A 22,560-nucleotide genomic window follows, 5' to 3' on the forward strand; every position below is an offset into this window, starting at 1 on the left:
TAGAAACGAGGACGTTACTGAGAGCGGCGAAAAATCGCCGGCTGTAAAAGAGCATAACGTCTTCGACGCGAATACAAGGGGGCCTCTGTTCCATCGAGTTCCTTGACGCGCGCGCGTGTCTGTGAGTGGTCCACGCGGCTGGCGGCTGCCCGATCGGCCTCCCTCGATCCGATTGTACTCGCCCGCCACAGGCTGCGAATAGATCCAGACGTCAATTCCTATTAACGTTAATTCGCGTTGACCGTCAGACGACCGCGTCGACGGATTGGAAATCGCTTCGCGGAGAGTTCCCTCAGCATCATATATCTCCATCAGCGACACGTGCCGTGCCATGCGTTTCTCCCGCGCGCGCGGCGCGCTCATCGTTATCTCCCTTTTTCACCAGCGTAAAAAGATTATTTATATGTACGAGGGTTTTCGTGTCGCGTATATGGAAGGGATGTTTCACGGCACGCGGCGCCAGAAAAACGGACCGCAGTTTCCGCGCGACCCGTATGTGTATCGCGTCGACGCGATTCCGGGTCAATTCCGGGTCAATCTCTCGGCTCGTCGCGCGCGCCGATGCGTATACATGTCACACGCGTACACGTGCGTGCGCGTTATACTGTACGTAAATGCCACGATAATCTGCGTCGTCTTCCCGTCGAAACACGTATATTATCTCGTTACTATCGCCCCCGGCCCCCGCCGTTGGGGACCCGCGATACCAAAGTATTTTAAGTGTATTCCTCCTTTATCGCGTTCAGATGAATCACTTTCCGTTCGGTCGGCGCGGTCCGGCTGAACCCCGAACCCGAGCCAGCATATTCCCGTATCGAGGAACCGAACGATGGCCCGTTAAAAAAAGGCATCGCGATCAGTGGTGTGCCATGTTAGCCTCAGCGAAGATCGCGTTATTCGTGGTCGCGCTCTTCTTCGTGAGTTTCGTGGAAGCGAAGTATGGTTTTTTCTCGCGCGTCCTCCGATCGAGTTCATCGAGCGACGATGATCAGTCGTGGGACCTATCTGGCGCGTGGGAGCGCCGAGGGGATCGGTACTTGGAGCAGTGTCGTTTCGTCGACGCATGGAAGGAGCATCTCGGCTATGTGAGCGTGCTGGCCTTCCTGGACACGGCCTGGCATTACAGCTTCCGACAGGCGGTCATGTAAGCTCGCTATAAGATCGCGACGCATCGAAGAGAAGATCATCCACCGCTTCTTCTCCTTCCTTTCCTCTCTTTCAATTCTTTATATTTTTATTTCTCCGTTAATTGAGCCCACAGGCTGGAGCTGCTGAGCTTGCGTTTGCGGAAGTCCGGCTTCCCGGACATACGGTTCTTCGTGATAACCCCGCCATCCGACTCGATGGAGAACGAGAGGAGCGAGGACGATCTCGAGATTGAGGTGTGGCGGCAGATTGAAGCGAAGCACAGCTTCGATATGATAAGCCTCGTAAACAATGACCTTCTCAAGAGTAACGAATCGGGGATCGTCTACCTGCAAGACGATCCGCAGTCTCGTTTGTGGGAAAGGTTCGGCGCGTCGAGGGACCAAGTGATCACCATCGATCGGTGAGAAAAAGAGAAAAGAGAGCGATCTGATAGAAACCGACGAGTCTATTAATGTCATGCATTATATTATATTATATATTTACTTGGAACACGCGCAAAGATTGATTCTCGCACCGTAGCTTTCTCGGATCTATCTGTGAGAAGAAATAAGCGCGTCCTTGTAGACAATTTAATAACATTAGTGAGATACCGAAATAGATATATCAGACGGTTCTCCAGTTGATTACTGTAGATGGACCCCGGTGTCGACCAGCATTAAAAACCAATTGACATGATTTTAGATGCGGGAAGTTGACATACGACGTGATGATGCCGTGGAGTATCCTGTTCTTTCCTTACGTGAAAGGGGCTATACTGTCCACGTACGAGGAGGACCCGTGCGGCGGATGTGACGTGAGTGAATTTTTTATATATATAACATTTATTTCTCCAGATACAATATTGTAGTTCACGTAACATGGGTAATAATCGTCGGAATAGTTTCAGCCTACCATCCATCGAGCACCGAGTCACGAGGAGCAATTAACGAAGGTCACCGGCGAGGAAAAAGCAAATTCGGAGCAGAGTAAGACCGACGCTAACATTGATGCAATCTGGACCACCGAGAGTCTGGAGGACGCCATTCTGCGCCACGAATCGTCGTCGGAAGAGGGGCGCGAGGCGAGCACTGCATCCTCCATCCCCCTCGAGGGGGTCACGAACGATACCGATCGTCCAATTGTCTCGATAGAATCGCCAACGGAGTCCGCGACTTATCGGTACAATACTGACAAAACTGAGTCTCGATTCGACGAGGGTGGTTCGGACTTGGAAGGTACACGAAAATATCGGATTTTCGAAAAAGGGATTTATCCAGCACAATGATACGATAGTTCAGGCGATAATGGCGATCGACAACCTTGTGTTAATTGTCTTAATTATTCGGGCAAATCGTTGTTTGCAGATAGGAACACGACATCGGAAAACACCGAGAATTTCGGGGATGACGTATTTTTACCGTTACGCATAATTCTGTACGCGCCACACGTACATAAAAACGGCGAGGAGACGAAGAAGCACTCGCACCTGATCCTCACGGTCGGCGATCCTGACCTTCATGGACATCTCGATTCTGAGGTCGACGTCGCATCACCGACGGATTCGTGGCGGGTATTAATTGACACCTATCGCGTTTCCTTTAATTTAATTTTGATCCATTGTGTCTTAGTTACGCGCGCTTTAATTGGGAGATTTTTCTATCATGTCTATCGTGACAGTCGAGAAAAGAATTAATTTTTTTGATTATTCTTAGATTTTAGATAATTGATATTAAAATTTAACGTGAATTTTAAGGGCGCCGATTCTAGCGTAGAGGGCTCCGAAGAATGGAGACCAACGGAAACAGATGTTAATCAGAATTATACGTTCGACAAAGATGAAAGCCCAGGATTGTACGGCGAAGTGGCGGAGTATTGGAGGAACTACGAATACAGCGATATCATTGACCGAAACGAAACTTTTAACGATACTTACAATAACTCTACGGTAATCATCAACACGCATTCGTTTTATAAATCCATCCTATAAATTTTTGTCCACTATTCATAATTAGTCATACGTCATCGCCGAAACTCTCGGTGTTTTCCGGTGTCGTGTTCCTATCTGCGAATAATTATTTGTTAGAATAATTAAGACAACACAAGGTCGTTGATTGTCATTATCGCCTGAACGACCGGTTGTGCTGGATAGACCCCTTTCCCGGAAGTCCGATATTTTCGCGTACCTTGCGAGTCCGAACTACCCTCGTCGAGACTCAGTTTTGTCAGTATTGTACCGATAAGTCGCGAACTCCGTTGGCGATTCTGTCGAGAAAATTTGATGATCGGCATCGTTCGTGACCTCCTCCAGGGGGACGGAGGATACATGCTCGCCTCGCGTCCCTCTTCCGACGACGATTCGTGGCGCAGAATGGCGTCCTCCAGACTCTCGGTGGTCCAGATTGCATCAATGTTAAGTCTTGCTCTGCTCCGGATTTGCTTTTTCCTCGCCGGTGACCTTCGTTAATTGCTCCTCGTGACTCGGTGCTCGATGGATGGTAGGCTGAAATTATTACGACGATTATTACCCATGTTACGTGAACTACAATATTGTATCTTGAGAAATAAGTGTTACATATTTTTAAAAATGCACTCACGTGCATTTTTAACAGCGCATCAATTTAATTTTGACATTTTATATTTAACGTTAAAATAAATTTAACCTTTAGGAGCATCTTACTGATGTCAACGACCACACGAAGAGTTTCTCGAAGCCGGACGAAAGCTTTTCTGTCGCGAGTATTACGGAAGGTCCGAATGTTGAGAGTTCCACTGATTCGCAGAATATTGTTGGATCAAACACGATGGAATCTTCGAGGCCAAATAACATGAATCAGGTCGATAGGGAAGAAGAGCAAGACAAATTAATAACTGAACATTATAAAAAACTTATACCTTGGCTCGATTATAGATTAAGCAAATAAATCATTATATCTTTGTTTAATGGCATCTTGTTAATGAGAAAAAATCTATGTTAATACACTTCCATATTCAAGTACCATCAGAATCCGGAAATTTCTGCCCGATCACTTAAAAAGGGTGTTTTCGTTAATTAGAATTAGATACCGAATAGATAACAAATTTTTAGTGCTTCGATTTTGATATAGATTTGACCGAACAAAGGCTATTTAACTCGAATATTTATAACATTTATGGAACAGAAATACTATATCTCAGATTAATCACAGGTCGAATAAATAAATCTCAACGTTTCTTAAAAAATATTATTTTATTAATAAGAACACGTTGAGTTTGTTATTTTTATAACAGGTCGTATAATATAAAAAATTATATAATATCTAGCTTTTACAAACATATATATATATACATATATATACCTATATATGCCTATATATGTATACACTGTATTGGGAAGATTATTTTTAAACGAGTTTTTAAACATCACACAAAACGAGATTCTCATATATATACAACGCGAAACATACGTACATAAATATAAAATAATGTACGTAAATATTTAGAAAACAAAAACAGTGTATTACTATGCCTTATTAGTAAATTAAGCATATAATTAAAAAATTATATGCTTATGGAGAAGTCGATGTTTAATTCAAATTACTTTACATGATTATTCATCGAGGCCATCAATTTTTCCCATTCATTTGGGCTCATCATCTAGGTCGTCAGAATCTAGACTACTATTGCTACTACTGCTGCTGCTGCTTGACGTATTGCTATCGGAATCCGTGTCACTGCTATCCGTTGAACTTGAACTGCTCGATAATCTGCATTTATATTCAACAATTTAAAAAAGTTGGAAATGCGTTGAAGTAATCAGTATTATAAAATGTTTTATATAATCATGCATATTATTCGGTTATTAAAACTGTTCGTCATTCCCAGGATGTTTATTATCCGGATATTTAAAAACGCGAACTCAGGTTCAAATACCATTTGGATCCAAAAGTTTTAGGCCAATTATTCAATACAAAAATTTTCATAAATTTCTAGTTGAGTAACAGATATATTGTGTTTGAAATGTTTTCGACTCTGTGGATACAATGAAAATTTATTTCCAAAAATCCAAACAGTATAGTTATATACAGTGGATATTTTATACAATATGTAATAAAAGAAGTTAGGCATTATATATTATGTTACATCAAAATACCCAGTAAGTTAAAATACATAGAAACAAATAATACAAATGCCCATTATATACAGATGTGTTAAACAGCGACTGTTAACAATGAAGCTAGATATATGAAAATACTTACAAATATTTAAAAAATTTTTGGTTAACACGGTATACATTCTTTGGCCTTCAAAACAAAATTATACAGAATATGTAGAATATTACCAAAGTAAGAAAGTAACGGAGCAATGATTTCCCACTCACCTTTCCTGCGCGCTACCATTCAGAGACATTTGCTCAACGTTGTCGGTCATTTTGTGAATAGTATTTTCTATAACAAAATCTTCTTCTTGAACAGAATAAGTTGCCACTTCCAGTTCTATTAAATCTAATCCCATATTTGCTTTGTTTGGATGAATCTATATAAAGTAATAAAAAATTAAATAAGCAGGTAACGCGTGGCCGCGTGTAAAAGTGATCGATATGTAATCGGTGGATCACGAATTCACACACACACACAATCCCGATCTTCTTATCTAATATATTGCTTTTAAAGAATTTTAAGGGTACTTACTTCACTTAATGCAGAACGAAGCGATTCTATTAATGATTCGGGTAACGTTTGCAACCAAACTAAAAAATCCTTTACATACAATTGGTTCAGTATGTATCTCGGTTCGTATGAATTATTGAACAGGCTATGTATTTCGCAGAAGCGTTTAACGATGTATTTCCTTCCTACGCATGAAAATGTTTGAGGTAATAAAAGATTATAAATAGATAGACGGACATTTTGACGTCTCAATTTATACCGACCTAATGACAGAACGTTTTTAACGTCTTCAAATACTTTAATAGAAAGTTCCCAATTTCTGTAAAGTGGATAACAAAGCGACCTTCGAACGCACGCTGTTATAACTTCATCCAAAGAAGTGAAATTCTGAAAACATTTGATAGAAGTTAATTTCGTTCGCGCTCTCTTTCTTTCGGCTAAAAGCGCTTCGCCAATTGATAAACGTACTTGGAACCAACATAAAGTAGAACTCAGTTTATTAATGGTCCAGCTGCTTTCCGTAGTGTTTTCTCCTAACGTAGTTCGATGATTATAACAACTAGCGTATAGGATGTCGACAACATTTAAACATAATTTTTGTACATCTTCAGAGCTCAATAAATATTCTTTGTTTGGAAGTTCTTTTAACAGATCGCTCTCAGCTTCGCTGAAGGCAACTTGATCTTTCTGTAACGCGTCCCATTCCGCAGTATACGTTACGTATGGCTTGCATTCCGGCTGCACGAGATCTGCCATATAATGTTCTTCGGAGAAATCACTTAATTCACGCTGTTCCCGCAGAGTTTTCCTTTCTACCTCGGGAGTTGTATCGGGCGCAGGAAGATCTATTATCTCCTTGATCCATGCTGCCTAAATATAGGGAGAAATCACAAATCATATATTATTACTAACAGCATAATTATCGTACGCACTTTTGTGACAAAGTTCAACGATATCGAAAAACACATATTGCAAAGACATACCTCAAAGGCAGTTAAACTTCCCGATGTTTTATCAGCAAAACCATACTTCGGGGAGTTTAGAAGAATTGCCTCCGTTTCTACAAAATTATCCTGAGGCGCAAACCAGTTGTTTCCAGAACCGTCTACGGCATTGTTTATGTCCGCCGAAGCCGCGGATGGATTACCTAAGATTGTAAAAGAGATATTATACACCAGTAATGACATACATATAATTTTATACGACACTTTCATATTATTATTCTTGTAACTTGCCGATCACTTCGATGTTGGGTATGACGGTGCTCTTGTTCTTCGACGGTGCCAGAAGAGTCGTTATCATCTCCAAGTTCTCAAAGTGCTCGCCTTTGTTCACCTTGGAGAAACGCAAGGTAAAATCACCCTTCTCGCAGTCGTAGGCGCCGGAGGACGAGTCGTTCTCCTCTATCTCGCCCGGTAGCTGCAGTCTGCAAGGAACCGTTCATCGAACATATTCGGGAATTACACATTCTGAGATTCGCGAATAACTCGCCAATGACACCCTCACCTGAGATAATACGGGGTGGAATAAAAGCGGAAGTCCGTCCCGTCGACGGATGCCTCCGCGTCTTTGATATTCGCGTACGGAGCGTGGACGATTATCGTCACCTCCTCGTCGGTCTGCGTGATCTCGAAGCGTGGGGTCAGCATCGCGTTTCCTTTCCTTCCCGGAGTGTTGCGAAACTTATTTATAATTTGGACACCCCCGTCTTGCACAACGCGCGAGCGAATCGGCGTGCGAGAGGAAGAACGAGCGCGACGCCGCTTCGTTCAACGGGACGCGCTGACCCACGTGGCCGCGCGCGGATTCGATCTGTCCGAGTCCGATCCTCAATCCTGGCGAACACGCGTGACTGAAGCAGACTGAAGTCAACAACAACACTGGCGACGCGACCGACTCGACGCGACACTCTCGACAGATCGAACCGGATCGAACGAGAGACGACGGGAAGCGACTCAAGCGACGGATCCTGCGCCTACCTGCGCCCGGAAGTGGCAAACCAGTCGTGACGAAAGGGTCGGTTGGGTTCACGTTGGGTTAGGTCGCCGCTACCGCTTCAAGAGAGTGACGTTCTGACGTTTCTGTTTCGGCATTTTTCTTCTCGGTTGACTCGGTTCTCCTTGACTCCTTCGTTCTCTCTTCGCGCGCGCGCGAAGATTACTGAAGAGTGAAGATGCCGTCCGTTTCACAGCTGCAGAAGTGGGCCCTCGGACTCGGCGCGGTGAGCGGCGCGTTATTGTATTACTACAACGCGCAACACGGCAACACGAGCCCGCTGCACGTCCACAACTCCTGGACGACGAATCACACACCCTCGGTGAAGTGGGACCACAACTGGGACAGGTGACCTATCTCCCGTTGAAGATCCGTTTGTTTTCCCTTCCGAAAAGTTCACTTTCCTCTCAACCGGCAGGATTGTTGGAAAGCGAAGTTTCTGGCCGTACAATTCATTCTCCCTGATTTAAAAAAAAGGTTTGCGTTTGCAGACGAGATCCAAAGAGTTTGGTGATGCCGATGAAGATAAACAATGAGAACGACGAGAACAAGTACAACGAAAAGTTTGAGACGAAGAAGGCGAAGGCTGTGCGACACATACTCATGATTCGCCATGGGCAATATCACACGGAGGGAAAGACGGACGCAGAGAGAGCGCTGACCGAACTTGGTATGCCTGACGAGCGTTAAAATAACGTGGTTGTCCCAATAGTTGTCTTCGTGCCATGATATCGCATCTCTGGAGATCCTTACTCTCCTCGCATAATCTGAAGCACGTCTCTTGTCGAGGTCCCTCTCCTAATTTTTAGCGTCGCTCGTTTATTTCGTACTGATAAAGTTTTGTATTTGCATATAGGTCTCGGGTTAAAGCTCCTGGAGGTGCACAATAATTTGTCACCATAACCGGCAAACCACACAATTTCCGAAGAGAATGCTATATACGAATTCTACCGTGCGCTATAGCATTCCCTAGGTGTTGCTACTAGGATAATACGCTTTCTATCTACTCGCATCTTCCATGACGTTGCGTTGGAAGATGGCTAATAAGTTATCTTGCGATAAGTATGTAACGATTCGTGATACCAGTATGTTTTGTTCCATCGCATCATCGCATATACCGAGAATTAACATGTTACGCTGTGCTAAAACTAGCGATATTTCTTTCAGTGCCTGCTATTATTTTTTTCTAAAGGGGCTCGCAGCTTATGACGCAAATTATTGTGTGCAACTGGACTTTTTACTTGATTTCTTTCTCTTTACGTTTCCCTAATTTCATGCTTGCTTCGTGTAAACCTTTACGACGTATAAGCGCACACATATGACTCGTCGAACTGTATTTACTTTGTTACTATAAAGGCAGGAAACAGGCTGAAACAACGGGGAAGAGGCTAGCGGAATTAAACTTGCCTTACTCGCTGATAGTGAGATCTACAATGACACGCGCCCTGGAAACTTCCAAAATTATAGAAAAGAATCTTATAAACGTGCCAGTTGAGGACGACAGTCTGTTAATCGAAGGTGCGCCTATACCTCCGGAGCCACCCATCGGTCAGTGGAAGTCTGAGAAACACGTGAGTAGAATACAAACTGATCGTTGCGCTTGCATTATCGAAAATATACCGAAAAGATTTTAAAATTAGAATTCTCGCAACGCATAATACGTCGCGCGATCTACGTACATTCCAGTTCTTCCAAGATGGACCTAGAATAGAAGCGGCATTTAGAAAATATTTCCACCGTGCGGATCCTGGTCAGGCTCGCGATTCTTACACCGTTCTTGTATGCCATGCAAACGTCATCAGATATTTCGTTTGTCGGTAAGACTTTTTCTTTCATTACATTGTTCAAACTTAACGATATTCTTTCTATCGCGTATACATATATCTTTCGATTTCTTTTTCAAGGGCGTTACAATTTCCACCGGAAGCATGGCTACGGATAGGCTTGAAACATGCGAGTATTACTTGGCTCTGCGTTCTTCCCAGCGGTAGAGTTACTCTCTATTGTCTAGGAGATACGGGACACATGCTACCGCAAAATATAACTTCTAGCTAAAAATATATGACTTGTACGCAACATACAGACATATAAGTAATATATCACCGACAAGCGTATCGACACGTACATCGAGACTGCGTTCCACGAGATGTACAAATCGACCTCGTATTATTTTCTTATCGCAAAAATAATTAGCTTTTTACATGGCTTTCATCTTGGACGTAATTGCATAATATTGTACAGATGTGCGGAGAAAAAGCTGATTGCCTAAAAATAGTATTTCAAAGTAATATGTACGTGAAGAAATGAATGACTAAACGACATTGAGAAAAGTGTTGGTTATACTCGTGCATTTGAGCGTATATATTTTCTTCTTAGCTGTAATATCTACTTAAATTATAAAAATTGTCATCTGAGCATTTGGATTGTACGTATTTTTAAATACACTTGCAGTTTTCTAACGTTATAAAATAAGTATTTGTCCTCAATTTTCATTGTACACATTTTTTTACGGTCGAAGATCATGGCGACTTTTTTTGTACAATTTTAAAATAAGATCAGTATTCCCGTTATTTGATCGATATAAAAGTGAAATGGACAGTACGGTATTGACGTTATATAAAAATTAACGTAACTATAAATTAATTGCATCTAATTTGCTGCGGCCAGTCTTTTTGCCTTCCTTTCGCAGTACCTTTGTAACGCCGCTTCGAACACCGGTCCTACCGTTCTCTTTTCCCAAATGGAAGATCTATCTTTCTTTTCAACAGGTTTTTCCTTACTCTCAACTTTTTCATTTTCCGGAGTAACATTGTCTCGAGGTGTCTCGGTGTCTTTTACACTTGCGCCTCTGTCCTTGGTGTCTCCAACATTTTCGATCGTATTCCCATGGGTTTTGTCTAATTTTTGTTTCTTTTCCTCCGGCCCTCGTTCCTCCGCTTCATCAGCCTTCTTGTCCTTGTCCGGCGCAGCGACGGTTCGATCTTTCTTCAACTCCTCCTTACTCGTCTCCGTTTCGGAATCAGATTCGTACGTTTCTACGACTCTTTGCCTGTACTGCCTCAATTTTTTAGATTTCGCAACTATTCTCGGGCTCTCCTCCGTTTCGTTTGTCCTCTTATCTGCCGTTACACTTTCTTCATTTGCGCTGCTCGTCGAAGTTTTCCTTTCCCTCCGCTCGGTACTCTCCTCCTTCGCTTTGTCATCTCCATCCTCGTTAGTCTCACCCTTGTACTCGACGGTCTGTTGATATAAGTGACGGTAAAATCCTGACATATCTCGCTGCTTCGTCACATCGCCGATAGCTTCCAATCTATTCATCTTCGCCTCCTCTTCGTCCATCTTCTTAAATTCCTCCAGCTTCGCCCTGTACGCCGACGTGACGAAACTCTCCTTGTCCGCGAACATCTCGCCCTCGGCCTCGCGTTCCTTCTGCACCATTCTCTCTATCCTGTGCTCCTGCTCCTTCTTCCTTCGCTCGGCCGTTTTCAGGAGCTTCCGTATGTACTTGGACTTCTGCTCCTTCTGCCTGCTCGCGCTATCCGGCTGGCCCTTGCCGCGTTCCAATTCGTCGTACACCTCGTCGTACTGATAGATGGTCGGATCCTCCTTCAGGGCCTTCTGTATGTCCAGCTTCGTCTGCTTCTTCATCCTGTTCTTCTCGCTCTCCGCCTTGAGGGTCTTCCTGACCCAGTCGGGGCCGTCGTCCTCGTCGGAGGCATCGTCGTCCCCGAAAATGTTGCCGAGCTTCGGCGCCGTGCTCCGCTGTTGCTTCTTCGGCAAGATCAGGCCGTACCTTCAACATTGAATTAAAGAAACATCGAGTCGCGAGTGATCGACGGTATTAAAATCCCGCGCGATACAATTAGAAGCCTTTGTTACTCACTGTTTATTAGCCATTGCCGAGCACCGTCGATTACCGTAACGTCCTTGAATCGCGGCGAAACCTAACCTCGATCTTCTAACCCTAACCTAATCGGCTCGCGTGACTCATCATGTCACTTCTCGCGGGTACCGCGAATTCATAACGATCCGCCGAACGAATAAAGTCCCAAGACTGTGCACTTTTAATCTTACAATTAGCCCAGGGGAAGCGATAACGTTGATTAATGCCGCGTGCCGCGCGTTATCGCCGTGTTTATCGCGCATGAACCAACGAGAGGGAAGAGAGAAGGACGGTCGTTCGACTCGCTCGTATCGGGATTGGGATTATCGGGAAAGGTGACGTTGCTCTCCCCCTCCTCGTCGACACGTCGCCCACTCGTTTGGCGAAATTGGCGTTTGGCGTGCGGACGTCAGCACTGTGTATATATGCGGAAGGATTGAGGGGACGGCCCTTGATATGAGTCTCTGACGATCTTCCCCGAGGTGAGGATACTGGCCAGGAGCGCGCGCGAGGTGCTAGCGAGGAATTCGTCGTCCAAGAGGAGAGCGCGCTCGTGAGAGGGAGTAAAACGGCCCCGCAAATGGACGGCCTACGTCGCGGTGTCGTCGTCCTCGCGCTCGTCTGCGCCGCGGTCGCCCTGGCGAACGGCTACGCGCCGAACGCCGCCGACGAGGACGCTGCGCGGGACGGCGACTACGTCACCACGTCCTACGCGCACTACGAGGACCTGCGACGACTGTTCGATTCCCTGGCGCAACGATATCCGCACCTCGCGCGAGTGTTCTCCATCGGGAAGTCGGTGGAGGGCCGGGACCTCCTCGTCCTCGAGATCTCGGAGAACGTCGGCCGGCGCACCCTCGGCGAGCCCATGGTCAAGCTCGTCGCCAATATGCACGGCGACGAGGTCGTGGGCAGGCAGTTGCTCGTCATTCTCGGACAGTACCTCCTGGATCGCTACGGCAAGGACGATCGCGTCACTCGGCTCGTGAACCAGACGGACATCTACCTGATGCCCTCCATGAATCCGGACGGTTTCGAGAATTCGGAGGTGAGATTCCCAGCCGCGGCGGTGCAATCGTAGTCGCGAGATCGCGGACAATTTGAGACGTTTTTGCGTTTCAGGAGGGTAAATGCGAGTCCAAGGACGACTTCTCGGGCAGAGAGAACGCCAATCGCGTCGACTTGAATCGGGACTTCCCCGATCAGTTCGACAGGAGGCTCAGCCAGTTCAGGAAAGGTGTCTCTATCCTGAACGGTCGCCAGAACGAAACGGTGGCTATGATGACTTGGATCGCAAACGAGCCTTTTGTGCTCTCCGGCAATCTTCACGGTGGTGCTGTAGTTGCCAGCTATCCATATGATTCTGGGTATATTATACAGTCATTATGATAGTTGTGTGTGTGAACACAGTTGTTAAATTGTTCTAGCTTACGTTATTGGAAGTTCTATCTGTTGTCTGACAAGACACGTGTCGTTCTAGCATTCCAAAAACGTGCTGCGTGGAGAGTAAAAGTCCGGACGATAATTTATTCAAGTACCTCGCCCATGTTTACGCCGACAATCATCCACAAATGCGCCGAGGCGACGCTTGTCCACCCGAGATATTCCGTAGTGGCGTTACAAATGGAGCGTATTGGTAAGAATAAGCATATCGCGTGTCTTTTAAAGTAATTTAAAGTGAAATTTAAGTTGACCAGCATTTAAAATGCAAATATCCATCGGATGATCGATTCATAAAATAATCTTCGCAAAACTGTTAGCTTATTATTCGCGGGAACTGAAACAAATATCCGAATGGGTTTTACAAGATTGAAATAAAATTTGGAATTTGTCGACAGGTACGAAGTAATTGGTGGCATGCAGGACTACAATTATGCTCGCTCCAACGCATTTGACATAACGTTTGAGCTAAGTTGCTGTAAATATCCTCCCGGCTCGACGATACCGGAGCAGTGGCAATTGAATAAAGAATCGCTGATTAAATATTTGGAACAAGTGCATATTGGAATAAAGGGTAAGAATGTTTATACATACGTTGTTTTCATGTTGAATTAATTTTAGAAAGAGATTTTATAAGGTAAAGGTACCAATACCCGGACACCTTTATTATCAAGTATGTAATTCGCGTTACAAGTATAACGCGAATTAAAATCAAAGATAAAAGTATTTTTTCCCGTAATTTTATAATATATATCCAAGCGTTTATTTTCATAAATTTATATTTTTTTTAACGGTATCCAGACACAGATATACGTGTTCAGGTATTGGTACATTTCCTATGCTTAAGTGTCCGGCTATTGGTACCTTTACCTTACCTCATCCTACCTGTTTTTCGTTTGCAGGTTTTGTACGCGGTAAGGATGGTAAACCGATCCAAAGAGCAAACGTCATTGTGGAAGGAATAGACCATAATGTAACGACCACGTCCAATGGCGAGTATTGGCGTTTACTACTTCCAGGAACTTATTCGGTTTATGCTACTGCATGGGGGTATGTAAACGTCATAATTCTTAAACATTAACACGTAACATGTCGTGCACAAGCTGAAGAATATTTTTAACGTACCTGTTTCTATTATATATTTTTTTCCTATCTAGATACGAACCCAGCAAACCAGTAAATGTGACTGTATTAGAAGGCACACCGCTGATCCTTAACTTTACATTAAACGACAAAGAAGTATTTTATGAACAAGGTAAAAATGACATAAATTATCCACAAATGGTACCAATATCACTTTTTAACAGACTACCATTCTATGAGCTAATAGATGAGTACGATGACCAGGACTACTCATATTCGAACATTTAAATTATCTAACAGCACTGTTGTCACGGCTATATTGTTTATCTAACACGTATCTTTTCGTCTAAAATATTACAAGCTATTACTAACCACATCATTCATTCATTTGTGTCGTTTTAATAATTTATATATTTTGTTTGTACACTATAACATTAAAATAGTTTTTTATTAGCAAATGATTTTATTTGATATACAAATATCCTCATTAAAAATTTATTTTTTAAATATCAGTTTTTGTTACTTGTTTTTTTTAGTAAATTTTTTGTTCTGTTTTAGCGAATTAATGTTGTGAAATTCGGATGTACGCATCTTTAATAATTTGTGACTGCAGAATCTCTTATTTGTTTCCTGACATATTTCGACATGGCGTTCTTTATTATTTAATAAGATTTTAAGACATTAGACTTATAATTATACATATGGTATATACACAAGGTACGGAGAAATGAATCTCACTAACTACATATGGCAGAGAAAAAAAAAAGGAATAAGGATTTTTTAAATATATTTTTCTCATAGTTTATACGTGAAATAAATAAGGAAAATATTTTAACTATATTCCAGTTTGTGGCGGAAGGCATATATTTATTCTACTATTGTACTCATATGTGTTTAATCTTAATATTGTCTTATTCAAATTTATTTCTTTGCAAACATATTTTGCATATCTATATGTAAACGAACATTCCGCGATTGCATTTAAAATTTGTATGAACAAAAATTTGCATGAAATTGTGCACATTAACAAAGACACAAATAACGCCCTGTCTGCAGATTGGAAAGTAGTATATTATATCAATATATATGCAAACAAGAACAAATTAACCGATCAAACATATCTTTACAGATAATACCTATTACATTGTAGACTACGTATATTTTGAATCAGATTTAAATTTTATCATGGTTATAAATTGTTTACATTATATTTCATCATTTATATTTCGTTTATACATATATGTACTTACAAGCACGAAAAACAATGAACTGCATATTTTTCCTTTAATGGAAAATAGGTAAATCGTTAGATAATTATTAATAGAATTATTTTTTATCATTAAATAATATTATTAGACAAATTAGAGAGTAGATATCGATGTTGCTAATATATTGATATGTGTACAGATGTGAGTGAGACTTTTTTGAGGTACTTATTTTTTTTATTGATATTTTATTTTTTGTTTTTAACGAGATTAATTGAAAGGATAGATTTTGGCCGAAATTTTGTAAATGATGGTCGGAAGCAAAATACGCATGACAATACAAAACGTTTTGTCTACCTTATTTCGTGCAACTGCAAGTATACAAAACAAAAGGAAAAAAAAGAAACAGGTGTACTGTGTTTTACATGTATACCATGTGAGATACATAGTACTGCCAATACCCATTCTATTGTATCGGGAACTATACTAATGTAGATCTCTAATGTGAGGACACGTCACAGTGGCCGAAATATCACATAATCTGTATAACAATGTATGTTCCAATATTTTCCTTACAAGCATGTATTGTTCAGAATTAGAAATAAAAGTATTGTTTTCGTCTTGAGCAATGAATAATTTACTCTCAATACTTATATCCTTTTCCTCTCAGTGTCGACCACGTATATTATATTTATTATATACACGTATTATTTTTACACACAACTGATAATTTTATCTCATCCTTTTCGTTTTCTCTGTACCTTGTGTTTTTGTGACATATCCATCTCTTGTTTCTGTTGTTTTACGTTGTTATTTATGATTTTAAATCTGTGCGATTACATATATACCGGCGCATTTCGACGATCGTTTCTCTGAAAACTTTGCGTTCGATTTTGACAACAATCATGATTGTGCGATACAGGAGAAGGTACGGTCGACGAAGTGATAAGACCCGTCGACAAGTATGGCTTTTATCACACCGTGGAGTTCAAGCATCACAACCACGTCGCGATGGAGAGGTATCTGAAGGAGCTGACCGCGAGTTATCCCAGTATCACGAGGCTCTACGGCATAGGGCCTTCCGTACAAGGCCGCGAGCTGTACGTTGTGGAAATCACGAAGAATCCCGGCGTTCACGATCCTGAGAAACCGGAGGTGAAATACGTCGGAAATATGCATGGGAACGAGGTGGTCGGCAGAGAAATGCTGCTGCTACTGCTGAGATATTTCTGTGAGAACTACGGCACCGATGAGAGGGTCACGCGGATAGTCGACACCGTCAGGCTCCACGTGTTACCGAGCATGAACCCCGACGGATACGAGGTCTCCAAGGAAGGTGACGTTTACGGGGCGAAAGGCAGAGCAAACGCGAAGGGTGTAGACCTCAATAGAAACTTTCCCGATCAGTACGAAATCAATGATGTACGGTCTTCCGATATATTTTCTTACATTTACATCACATATATTTGCTGATTAATTAATTATCTCATTATTTCGATATATCAATTATTTATCTCATTTCGACGAGTGATACTTTAAAGAGGAGAGAGTGACGTATAAATTCTCACTTAACTTTTTACGTAATTGCTTTGAATGGAGGATAAAATAGATTATTTAAGCTTAATTTTTTTTTATTATAATAAATTTAAATGCTCAGAATACTCTTTTTTTTCGTTTTAGATTCTAGATTCACTTCAATTATCGACATATAATTACGAATCCATGTTGCGTATCTCGCTTAACGATTTGTACCAGTTAAAACCGCGCTTATTTAATAATATTTTTCAGTTTAATCGGCACCAGGAACCCGAGACCAAAGCGGTGATGGATTGGATAGCGAGAATCCCGTTTGTGCTTTCTGCTAATCTTCACGGAGGAGCGTTGGTTGCGAATTACCCTTATGACGATGGACCGGAGAACTTGGCGTCCAACGTCGCGAATCCAAGCCCGGACGATGCCGTTTTCCAGATGCTGGCGTCGACGTACTCCAAAGCTCATCCCCGCATGCACCTAGGCCAGCCGTGTCCGCCGATAGCGAACGATCCCTATGGCACGAAGGCGCTCCTCGAGGAACGTTTCCCGGAAGGTATAACGAACGGCGCGCGTTGGTACTCCGTGCCTGGCGGTATGCAGGATTACAATTACTTGCACAGCAACGATTTCGAGATTACCCTGGAAGTCGGATGCGTCAAGTTCCCGAACGCCAGCGACTTGCCGAATTACTGGCTGGAGAACAGGGAGCCTCTTTTGCGTTTCATCGAAATGGTATAGCTTTTTAGCGGAAGCGAATAGTCGGAGAAACATACGTGTGATCATAGCGGCTAATTTTTATCTTCTTCACGTTTCTTTTCCACAGTCTCGCAAAGGTATACACGGCACGGTGGGTTCGTCCATCGGCACCCCTATACCCCATGCAAAGATCTCGGTCGAAGGTATAAAGCACGATATTTATACTGCCGAAAAAGGTGATTATTGGCGCATATTGATACCAGGACGATATAACGTAACTGTCAGCGCAGTGGGATACGAAACGCTCACGCAAAGTGTCGTCGTACCGTCGTATGACGAAAATGTCGGGGATGGAGAAGTAACTCTGGACTTTACGTTAATGCGTGACGACCCTCAGCACTGGTATGATTATTTATTACAATTCCAAACGCACTCTGCGATCTGATCGCGCAATATGAAATTGTATGATACTTAATAAGGAAGGCTGGGGACAGAGTAACTTTACGAATAGACCCCTTTAATGACTTTTCGAAATATGTTTCTCGCTCGGATCTGGCCCACGAAGATGACTCAAGTGGTTATATTTTATTGTTTAACAATTGCTTCTTGGCATGTAAAAGATATAAGAATTAATTATTTATATGAATATCCGCTTATATAGGTCATCTGCATATGATTTTCGATTGATGGTGAACTTGCAGAACGGTTATTTAAAAAATTCTGACTTGAGCGCTAGATTCAGCCAGTTGGAAAGTCATCAGCCCGACACCGCAGAATTTATAGCTGGCGATTCGTTGATCAGCATGGCCATTCATTCGCTGAAAATCACGCATAATGTGAGTTTGAATAAACATATCACCCATTATATTGTTCTGTATTTAACTTAAAATCGCGCTTTCCAGATGGGATCACCCGATGAGAATAAATTTCGCATCGCATTGGTGGGAGGATTGTTCGCCTCCCAGCCGGCGGGTAGGGAGATTCTATTACGTTTGGCGACGCATATTCTTATGGGAAATCAAATTGGTAATCCGCCTATCCAGAGGCTACTGGATGACGCTACGTTGCATCTCATTCCCGGCGTCGATCTAGGATTCGACAACGTAGAAGAGAGTAATGATTGCAATCCTGTAGTCAATGACGAAATAGGAGAGAAGTTGTTATTAGAGAACACTGATGCGTCTAAACAAATGGATAATGTTACGGATGCATTTAAGAGACTGTTACAGACTGAAAATTACGACGTCGTTGTGATACTGGGAGGTGGTGCCTCGCAAATCAGGTAACGCAATTTATAATTTGCGAAAAAATTTGGCGGGGGTTGCTGATCAATTTTTATCCTTCAGTTACTTGAACGACGATCTGAATACGTTTAAAACGCTCGCCGACGTTTACGAGCATTCGAGACACAACGAGATATGCAGCCAGTCGAATAACAGTACGCAACGTTTGATGAATTTCATACAGCGCACTTACGACACGCAAGTGGTAAGCATAATCTTCTTTCTTCTCACTTATTCTTATTATATTTTCAATTCATCACTAAACGTTCGTTTTATCTGCGTGCAGATGAGCGTCAGTCTGTCGTGTTGCAAGTATCCGCGCGCGGACTCCATTCCCATCATTTGGCGCGAGAATCTGCTACCGCTTATGGAACTTGTGCAGAGTCTCGCGAGCGGAATCCGCGCGATGATAATGGACGAACACGGCGCTCCGCTTCGAGAGGCCACCGTCGAGATCGGAGGAAGAAGCTACAACGTGTCGCACAACATGGCCTACTTCAAAATGATACTGGTACCCGGCGAGTACACGTTATCGGTTTCCTGCGAGGGATACGTCAGGCAGGTGGTGAAAGTTTCTGTGCAACGACAAAGCATAACGAATAAAGACGTTAAGATGGTGCAGGCGCAGAGGGACACGACGCCCGCAATCGACAATCGCCGCAAGCAACCTGAGAAGCTGAGTCACGTCAACCGCGCTTTGATCAGTTTGAACGCCAAGTATCCGCGACAGACGACCTTACACAGCATCGGCAAAACCGCGAAGGGTAACGAGATTATGTGTCTAGAGATCGGTTCCAACAACGATCGGAAACAGATAGGGCGACCCGCCATCGTTTTCTCAGCCGGCATTCTACGAGCGGAACCAGCGACCGCTGGAGTGCTCTTGCACTTCGCCTCGTATCTCTTGGACAATTATAAGCAAGATACTATGAGTTACATAGATGATTTCTCCACATATGTGGTTCCGGAATTCTTCTCGCCTGACGAAAATCCCCCCACTTGTTCGCCACGGTTGACAGGCTTGCAGTTCCCGATTCACGGGAAGCTGGATGAGGAAGCGGCCACGATCACGAGCTGGTTCAAGGACGTGAACGCCGTGTTGGCTGTGAATCTCAATAGCGGGTCGCGGCACATCGAGATCCCGTTCGGTCGCGATTACGGGAAGGTACGCGAGCGAAAGTACGAAAGCGACGATGAGGATTTACTGCGACACTTGGCGTCGGTGTACGCCGACGCGAGGGCCGACAAGCTGTCCGCGAGCACGGGATGCAAACCGGACTGGCACATCGGCGTCAACAGCGTGATACACGCGGCGGCGGGAATTGGCGGAAAGAGAGGTCCGCTCTTGATGGATTACGCCTACTTCAACACGAGCACCTTGATGATGGACGTGTACGTCACCTGCTGCACCACCGATCCCTCGATCGCCGTGTGGCAGGAAAACAAGGCCAGTTTATTAGCCTGCATGCAGGAGATGAAGAAAGGCGTGAGAGGACACGTCACCAACGAGGAGGACGAACCGATCGAAAACGTCGTCCTATCTTACGACAGGTCACCGCATCTGATTAAAAACGGCAAGTCGGGCTTCTACTCGATTCTATTTCCGCCTGGGAGTCACAATATAACGGCCACAGCGTCTGGATACCACGCAGAGACCAAACTCGTCTCCACGCCCTCGTTCGAGGTGAAGAAATTCTCAAGAGTGATGTTCAAGCTCGTTCGCGACGACAGTGTCATGGGAATACCTAGACTAGTATTTATCATGATAACGGGTAAGTCAACCACGGAATGTCCAATGAAGGGACTAATAAAGATTTATAATATAAACGCAATGTGCAATCCGGTTGCAGGTATGATATGTTTCGGCATCGTCTTGTGCTCTATATGCACGTGGGCGAGGTGTCGAGCTTCGGAAGATACGGAGAAGGGCAGAAAGGGATACGCTTTCAGTTTACTGCAAGACGGCGGTAGCTTTTTCGACGACGATGAGAAGGAAATCGAAATATTCCGAAGACCGGTAGAAGGTAATTCGATATCAATTTGTCGTAACACTCGGTAGAGATTATCAGGAATAATCTTACAAATCTTATTGTACAAATCCTAATTTCTGCCTGTCACAATCCAGGATATACGTCAAACGACAATGAAGTTACCAGGCCGTATTTCGATGACGATAACAGTTCCGAGGATGGCAGCGATCTGGAGTTTGTTCGGCCCGAACGGGAATGGAGCGACACAATACCGAGACAGACGTGACAGTGAATGTTTTTGTATGAAATATAAATTTTATATAATTTAAACATATAGAGAAGAGGCAATGTTTGCGGGATAAAAGCAATTTTTAAGTACTGAAATTTACGAAAGTAAGAATCAGGGTTCAAGCATGGAATATGTACTTGTATTTTTGCTGCATTTTTTTAGAGGTAATCGCGTTACTTTCCGATGATATTTACATTATTTTGTATCGCGTCAAAGTTTAAGGGAGTAGAATGTAATTTTATAGAATTCTGTGAGAAATGTTACATAAATACGTAAACGTCAGAAAAATTTCCATTACGGTAAAGTAAGACAAGCGTAGAATCTTTTTTGAATCGTTAATTTTTACAAGAGTGAATGTGGAAAGAAAACGTCAGTGCGGACAAGAGACTATCGTATGTATCATATTAAGGCTATACGTAATCGTCACATTAAAAACAAACACGAATGTTAAACTAACGTGAGAAACATTCAGCCGTTTGTTCTCGATATTAGCTAGGATTTACTCGTACATGATAAATTTTTCTTATTTATGTACGTAGATCGCGCACCAGCTTTAATTAGCGAATGTTGAAATCTAAGAAAAAGAGGCGCTTTCCTAACTTCTATTTCTTTTCCGAAGTAACGTAATTCCAGGGAAGTAAAGAAGCGTAACTTTTTCCGAGCTACTTCGATTTCGGCGTATCTTATCACATCTGTAGCAAGCAAACGAATAATTTAGCGTTAATCATAATTTACGCGAAGATACTTCCGTACGCGGGTCATTCCATGTACTAAGAAATAATATTCGGTACTTACGATTAACCGCCCTTTGGTACTTACTAAGATTTAGAAAATTAGAGCTGTTAATTACAATAGCTGTAAAGGAATAATTTGTAGATTATCGCAGGATCTTAAAACAAGTAAATCTTTCTGTTAAGCTAAACACGTTTGCATATAAAACTTTTTACCTGTGTAAATATATCAGAAAAATTTATATCAGAATTTTGAACGAGATGAGAAAGGGGAGCAGACGCCGATAGAACCCGGCCTTTACTTGGATTGCTGAGTTTTATATCATATACAACATACAATTCAATTATGTACAGGCCTCCGTATAAATTTACAACTGATGAAAGTTATATTCCTACGATAGCAGTGCACGAAAGAGTTTTCAGGTTGTTAAAGAGTTTTTTCCAATTATATAAAATGCGCAGCGAAAACGTGCGCAAGACTGTGTTAATCGAAATTCCATTTACATACAACGAATTCTAAATTTCGTCCGTAGGATAGTCAAGAAAACATGAAAATGTAATGCTGCGCAATTCTATTCGCCTCTCAAGATTTCCAGCTTTTTCTCACATGGTATCCTATAAGCATTTTGTGAATAAACCTATTTTTTAGTAGTAAAACACGTGATTAGTTCCTCCCAT

The 22,560-nt window shown here is 42.7% G+C and overlaps 5 protein-coding genes and 1 long non-coding RNA gene across 7 annotated transcripts; 3 read left to right on the forward strand and 3 right to left on the reverse strand.

Moving 5' to 3' along the window:
* Window positions 1–7: 7 nt before the first annotated feature.
* On the forward strand, window positions 8–4,069 carry LOC143894108 (uncharacterized). The gene is made up of 7 exons (XM_077400184.1): window positions 8–1,144; window positions 1,262–1,549; window positions 1,831–1,942; window positions 2,030–2,363; window positions 2,493–2,698; window positions 2,882–3,073; window positions 3,795–4,069. The coding sequence occupies exons 1-7, from the start codon at window positions 747–749 to the stop codon at window positions 4,047–4,049; spliced, it is 1,785 nt and encodes a 594-aa protein (XP_077256310.1). The 5' UTR covers window positions 8–746; the 3' UTR covers window positions 4,050–4,069.
* On the reverse strand, window positions 2,746–3,566 carry LOC143894110 (uncharacterized). Its single transcript, XR_013255998.1, has 2 exons — window positions 3,312–3,566; window positions 2,746–3,190 (listed from the first exon to the last, which is right to left on the reverse strand). It is a non-coding gene; the product is annotated as an uncharacterized LOC143894110 (long non-coding RNA).
* A 266-nt stretch (window positions 4,070–4,335) lies between the features above and the next one.
* On the reverse strand, window positions 4,336–7,659 carry LOC143894039 (protein SHQ1 homolog). 2 transcript variants are annotated; one of them, XM_077400058.1, is made up of 9 exons: window positions 7,281–7,659; window positions 7,010–7,200; window positions 6,758–6,921; window positions 6,243–6,644; window positions 6,038–6,161; window positions 5,796–5,959; window positions 5,486–5,640; window positions 5,364–5,408; window positions 4,336–4,871 (listed from the first exon to the last, which is right to left on the reverse strand). In XM_077400058.1, exons 1-9 carry the CDS (start codon window positions 7,421–7,423, stop codon window positions 4,745–4,747), a joined length of 1,515 nt encoding a protein of 504 aa, XP_077256184.1. In that variant the 5' UTR covers window positions 7,424–7,659; the 3' UTR covers window positions 4,336–4,744. The 2 variants fall into 2 exon arrangements, with proteins under 2 accessions (XP_077256184.1, XP_077256186.1); XM_077400060.1 differs by lacking the exon at window positions 5,364–5,408 and having other exon boundaries at window positions 7,281–7,657.
* A 101-nt stretch (window positions 7,660–7,760) lies between these two features.
* On the forward strand, window positions 7,761–10,241 carry LOC143894047 (serine/threonine-protein phosphatase Pgam5, mitochondrial-like). The gene is made up of 5 exons (XM_077400075.1): window positions 7,761–8,117; window positions 8,261–8,439; window positions 9,126–9,340; window positions 9,456–9,586; window positions 9,674–10,241. Exons 1-5 carry the CDS (start codon window positions 7,948–7,950, stop codon window positions 9,822–9,824), a joined length of 846 nt encoding a protein of 281 aa, XP_077256201.1. The 5' UTR covers window positions 7,761–7,947; the 3' UTR covers window positions 9,825–10,241.
* On the reverse strand, window positions 10,101–11,793 carry LOC143894045 (uncharacterized). The gene is made up of 2 exons (XM_077400073.1): window positions 11,653–11,793; window positions 10,101–11,562 (listed from the first exon to the last, which is right to left on the reverse strand). Exons 1-2 carry the CDS (start codon window positions 11,664–11,666, stop codon window positions 10,419–10,421), a joined length of 1,158 nt encoding a protein of 385 aa, XP_077256199.1. The 5' UTR covers window positions 11,667–11,793; the 3' UTR covers window positions 10,101–10,418.
* Window positions 11,794–12,232: 439 nt separating this feature from the next.
* Window positions 12,233–22,486, forward strand: Svr (Carboxypeptidase D svr). The gene is made up of 15 exons (XM_077400023.1): window positions 12,233–12,700; window positions 12,775–13,019; window positions 13,133–13,288; window positions 13,491–13,666; window positions 13,995–14,142; window positions 14,250–14,347; window positions 16,303–16,802; window positions 17,169–17,645; window positions 17,737–18,011; window positions 18,271–18,445; window positions 18,512–18,891; window positions 18,956–19,097; window positions 19,179–20,664; window positions 20,743–20,916; window positions 21,018–22,486. Exons 1-15 carry the CDS (start codon window positions 12,233–12,235, stop codon window positions 21,146–21,148), a joined length of 5,031 nt encoding a protein of 1,676 aa, XP_077256149.1. The 3' UTR covers window positions 21,149–22,486.
* The last annotated feature ends 74 nt before the right edge of the window (window positions 22,487–22,560 follow it).

This window comes from Temnothorax americanus, unplaced genomic scaffold (genome assembly GCF_048541705.1).
Source record: "Temnothorax americanus isolate GAGA-0224 unplaced genomic scaffold, ASM4854170v1 Scaffold13, whole genome shotgun sequence".
Lineage (NCBI taxonomy): Eukaryota > Metazoa > Arthropoda > Insecta > Hymenoptera > Formicidae > Temnothorax > Temnothorax americanus.

Coding starts and splice junctions, on each gene's coding strand:
- Svr (XM_077400023.1), top strand. CDS start 12,233: ATGGACGGCCTACGTCGCGGTGTCGTCGTCCTCGCGCTCGTCTGCGCC. Junction 14,143..14,249: donor GTTTATGCTACTGCATGGGG/GTATGTAAACGT, acceptor TTTCCTATCTAG/ATACGAACCCAGCAAACCAG. Junction 17,646..17,736: donor TTTTGCGTTTCATCGAAATG/GTATAGCTTTTT, acceptor TCTTTTCCACAG/TCTCGCAAAGGTATACACGG.
- LOC143894047 (XM_077400075.1), top strand. CDS start 7,948: ATGCCGTCCGTTTCACAGCTGCAGAAGTGGGCCCTCGGACTCGGCGCG. Junction 8,118..8,260: donor TGGGACCACAACTGGGACAG/GTGACCTATCTC, acceptor TTGCGTTTGCAG/ACGAGATCCAAAGAGTTTGG. Junction 9,341..9,455: donor AGTGGAAGTCTGAGAAACAC/GTGAGTAGAATA, acceptor CGTACATTCCAG/TTCTTCCAAGATGGACCTAG.
- LOC143894039 (XM_077400058.1), bottom strand. CDS start 7,423: ATGCTGACCCCACGCTTCGAGATCACGCAGACCGACGAGGAGGTGACG. Junction 6,922..7,009: donor ACCCAACATCGAAGTGATCG/GCAAGTTACAAG, acceptor TTACAATCTTAG/GTAATCCATCCGCGGCTTCG. Junction 5,409..5,485: donor AATGGTAGCGCGCAGGAAAG/GTGAGTGGGAAA, acceptor TTTGTTTTGAAG/GCCAAAGAATGTATACCGTG.
- LOC143894108 (XM_077400184.1), top strand. CDS start 747: ATGAATCACTTTCCGTTCGGTCGGCGCGGTCCGGCTGAACCCCGAACC. Junction 1,550..1,830: donor CAAGTGATCACCATCGATCG/GTGAGAAAAAGA, acceptor ACATGATTTTAG/ATGCGGGAAGTTGACATACG. Junction 2,364..2,492: donor GGGTGGTTCGGACTTGGAAG/GTACACGAAAAT, acceptor CGTTGTTTGCAG/ATAGGAACACGACATCGGAA.